Below are 4,873 nucleotides of genomic sequence, written 5' to 3'. Positions count from 1 at the left end.
AGACAAAAAGTAATTTTTTTGGGTTTCGTCAAAAATTACACTTCTTACATTGGTTCCGCCTCCAAAAAAGATTGAGAACCGCTGATAAGCATTTTGTGATATTTTTAATTATTACTCACTGTTCCGAATAGTCCGATATAAAATTTCATACGATGCCATACATTCTCGGCGTACAAGAAGATTATTTTAAGTCGAAAATCATCCAGGGTGAACATGAGTTAGTGATTGGACTCATTGGACAGAGCACAAAAACACTGGTTGCTTTAAAAACTACCCGTCTTTCTTTTAAATCAGGCGTTACGGTTCTATTACTTTAAAATCAGGTAGTTTTTAAAGCAACCATAATGAATATTGTGTTTTTGTGCTTCGTTCAATGACTGGTACTGTCCAATCACTAGTCATTTACCCGTCAGTCCAGTTTTCAGTACCTAGACACCGGGCATGGATAAGGGGGATATTAGATTATCATATATATTGGATCCGAGATCATTGAGTCAATGATATTGTAATGTAATTATTTTTCTAATTATATACTTGGATAATCTTGCTGAAATAACAAAAAACAAGCCATATTAAAAATGACGATGTATTTTGACAAATCGAACTCTCTGATAGCTAGTAACCCTGACGTCAATACCTGTCAGCGTTACCAATACCTCTCCATTGGCTATTGAAACCACATATGACGTAAAATAGGATCAATGAAATATGATAATGTAATATGCAGATATGATCAAATGATCATATATATTGGATCCTATATATGATCATAGAAATGTTCATATATAAATGATAATGTAATACCCCCCTAATACGAAGCCCTCTTATGCCGCGGCCGCATATGCGTAGTGCTTCGCGCTAAAAACGATACTATTGGACGATCTGCGTGTATCGTCCAATAGTATCGTTTCATAGCACGAAGCTTCGGACGATAGACGCAGGTGCGGCCGGGCCGTTGGAAATTACCTACCTACGGACTACTAATTTTGCTACATTTTTTCACAATAAGTAAGCGTATTTACTAGAACTGTGATAATACATATAAGGACCTTTAGAACTTAGAACATAAGGCTGTGCTCGGTACCTATATTAATTTATATTTATTAAGTAATATCTTTTCTTCAATGTTTCCATAAAGTATCTTACAGCCAGCAGTTTCACAAAGTATCAATTGAAGATAACTAACTACTTATAAGTAGTAGCAAAGATAAATTAAATAGGAATAAGTGATATATTTTAATATGAAACATGGTGAAGACGAGTAAAGACCTAAAGTTGTAATTTATTTTGTAAATATTTATTGAAATAACGCCCGCGTCATTATAAACAATGTCTTTTATATTTGTGCATATATACACTTACCGCCGTACTCAGAGATGCTTATACCGCGGCTGCAAATGCGTCTATCGTACGAAGCTTCGTGCTATGAGACGATACCACTGGACGATACACGCAGATCGTCCAATGGTATCGTTTTAAGCACGAAGCACTACGCAGGTGCGGCCCGGGCATTAGAATAATGACTGGAGAAGTCTCCGACGCGCTACGCTACGGGCTACGGCATACGACCGCGGAGACCAATCATCTAAATTCTAAGCTTAAATTTAATTTATGTAAATAGATAAAAAAAATTGGGATTGAAGCCCCATACAATATTATTATTTATTGTCAAACTTTTAATTTCAAAGTTAATCATAATTAAATGTCTCTGAATGTGGCAGAATTAAAGTTCCACTTAAGTTCGAATTAATTTCTATACTTACTTACTTAACATAATATTTTTTAAACGAGCATATTTTATAATGCAGGTCTAAAGTATTAGGTAACTTTTCCAATTAATTAAATGGGCAATTACCATGGGCGTACCCAGGTTCTGGGCCAAGGGGGGGCAAATCAGATTTTTTATAAGCTAGGTGTTTATAAAGATTAAAAATTTATAATTTTTAGTTGTAAAAAATATTGTATTGCAAACAAATGGCAAAAAATTGTTTTCTTAATTATAGATTTTTATAGATAAAAGTACTAGATAATATACTAAGTAGGGAGGTCAACATGATCCAGGGGGGGGCAGCTGCCCCCCCTGCCTCCCCCCTCGGTACGCCCATGGCAATTACTATTAATTACTGTTTAAATTGTCATGGATAGAAATGAAAGCGGTTGCAGAAGTTTATTGTAAGTACCTACCTACCTACTGATATATTATTACTTATAGTTCATCGAAAACTATTAATAAATAATAAGTAAGTACCTATAGAACCTTTTTTGTTAATGTTAATCACGTTTATGATTTTATACTTAAAAATTAAGATATTCTTACTTTCTGTGAGTTATTAGTTACTTATTACTTAGTAAGTAGGTACTGTAAATTGTAAAATAATAATTTGAGAAATATTGCAAATTGCCACCATACAATATGAATACAGATGGATGTTCATATTATGTATAGGTATATTTTATTACTTGTCAAATGTTTGTTTTAAATATAACGTCGGATAGGCTTAGAGCGCATACACAAGCTTAAATAACTTATTGCATTCTTAAGTTTAATAATAATAATAATTGTTATAATTATCTACCAATGTAGAACAAAAGTTTAACTTTTGTTGTACTTATTAAAATGTAAATAACTACATAATAGATAGAAATAAATACTTTCGAGTTACAGTAATTGTTTATCATTTAGGTGTCATTTCTCAAAATCAGTTGTCGGAGTCTGGACTGCCTAAAAACAACCTACCTACCACAAAGTTAAGAGTGTATCCTTCCCCGTATTCCACTCTCCATTTGTGACTATTTGGCACAGTAGTTTAGGTCCTTATAGAACAAAAATAAAAAAACCATCAACTATGAGTAACACAATATTTTATTTTTTTATAAACTATCTAATTACAACACCAAATGAGTTAACTGCTGCCTTTTCTATTTCTTTGTGAACTTCATTGACTTCTGCTTGGGTCAAAGTTCTCTCTAAATGTCTGTAAACAATACTGAAGCAAAGACTGTGCTTCTTATTTTTTGGATGAATGAACTTATCCTTTAGTTTGACCTAAAATAAACAAAATATTTTGATTTCAAGGTTTCAAATTCTAAAAAAATATTCCTGTATTTTATACCAAAATAAAAATTTACCTAGTGAATATTTGGAACTTTGTTTTCCATAATCATTATTATACTACTTTTAAATAAACCATAAACTACTCTATTTACCTGTTCAATAATATCACCACCTACATCTCTTACTAAATCATAGAAATCATTGCACATGAAAGTGTCAATAGTTAGGGATGGTGGCAGCCAAAACGACAAGTCATTGACACATTGAGGGTAAACAGATACAGGCTTGTATGTTATCTTCTCATCTATACCCTTATCATGAAACTGACTGAGGAAACCGGAATCTGTACTCCACATTAATCGTATATCTGGGATCTTGTATAGGGCCATGGTGAGTCTCTCTAGTCCCAGCCCAAATGCATATGCAATAGTATTGTTTGGACCCGCATTAGCTAAAATTTCATTTCTAACAATACCACACCCTAGAACCTCCATCCAATTGTTGTCATAAAATATTTCTAGCTCCCAAGACGGGTGAGTGAACGGGAAGTAAGCATCGACCCATCTGTGTTTAATGTCTTCTCCGAACAGTGCTTGCACCAAGCCAATGAGGTGGTTTTTCAATTGTGTTTCCATCAATTTAGCTGCCTCCAATGTGTGGCAGCTTTGTTTTGTAGGGTCATCTATTGAGTTTTTATAATCACTTGGGTGCATTGGATCAAAATCAGGTTCGAATATGTTAAGACCCCGGTGATTTTCAAATAACTGTTCTTTTAGTTGAGACCTTACAGCGTCCACCTGAAATCAAGTAAGAATAATAAGAACTTTTAAATAAAGGTATAGTTCACAGTCTTCTCATAGAATATTCCACTAAGAATATGTCTTACTTGATGAAAAACAGGAAAATGGGAGGAGTCAATTTCATCTCTTCTGTAAACATCACCAATCATAAGGAAGTTGTCCAAGCCGGCCCGCAGCAGCTCACTCTGGTGTGCCGTCATATGTCCGCGGAGCAAATTATTCCTGTTTATGTAGTAACAGTCTGACTTCGCCCGGCTGGGATGGTCTTCCGGTATCAACAAATCATCGAAGTTCTGTTTGGTTGTCACTATTGGAGAGAGGTTCTCATAAACACTAAAAGTAGGATTACCTCCGTGTGTGAATGAAGAGTAGAAATATTTTACAATCCTTTGTCGCACTAGACATAATGGGTTATTTGGTTGCAAATGCAAATTTCTATTCAAATATGAAATTATTTTCGGTGTAAGATTTGTATATTCATCTGCAATGAAGTTCTTTTCGTTTAATGTTACTGTAGCCACAGATTTAGGTGATGTACTGTATTTAAAACATTGTAGTTTATTTATAAATAAAAAATTTGATTTGATATTTCGAATAGACATAATTAAGCTAAGTTCTTCTCAATGTCTCAATAATATTGGCGTTTATTTAAGAAAATCGACGATCGATGCACATAATTCTTTTTCTGTGATTTGTTTTAGATCAACTAGATTCAGTGTTACAGAAATGACATTTATGAAATCGGTGTTGCTACCAACTAAAAATCGGGAGAAATAGGGATAGCCTCCTTCTTGCAGCTTAGACAATAGGCGTAGTTTGCATCTTTAATATTACTGCTTGCATGTAACCACCCAGCAAACTCCGGGCGTGTTTCCCACTCTTTTTTTTATATTTTTATTTTTTGTAGTATATCTTTTTCTTTTTGTTTCGAACGTACCACTGCTAGTGGTTGGAAAATTACTGTCTGGGTCTGAACTAGACATTTGATTTGCGTTAATACAATATAGGAAGTTGCGTA

The 4,873-nt window shown here is 34.0% G+C and overlaps 1 protein-coding gene across 1 annotated transcript; it reads right to left on the bottom strand.

The window, feature by feature from the left end:
- Positions 1 to 2,845: 2,845 nt before the first annotated feature.
- On the bottom strand, positions 2,846 to 4,543 carry LOC121727615 (probable phenylalanine--tRNA ligase, mitochondrial). Its single transcript, XM_042115581.1, has 3 exons — positions 3,942 to 4,543; positions 3,208 to 3,852; positions 2,846 to 3,046 (listed from the first exon to the last, which is right to left on the bottom strand). The coding sequence occupies exons 1-3, from the start codon at positions 4,455 to 4,457 to the stop codon at positions 2,879 to 2,881; spliced, it is 1,329 nt and encodes a 442-aa protein (XP_041971515.1). The 5' UTR covers positions 4,458 to 4,543; the 3' UTR covers positions 2,846 to 2,878.
- Positions 4,544 to 4,873: the final 330 nt, after the last annotated feature.

Source organism: Aricia agestis, chromosome 1 (genome assembly GCF_905147365.1).
Source record: "Aricia agestis chromosome 1, ilAriAges1.1, whole genome shotgun sequence".
Lineage (NCBI taxonomy): Eukaryota > Metazoa > Arthropoda > Insecta > Lepidoptera > Lycaenidae > Aricia > Aricia agestis.
Note: the sequence above shows the minus strand (reverse complement) of the source record. Positions and strands in the feature narration are given on the sequence as shown.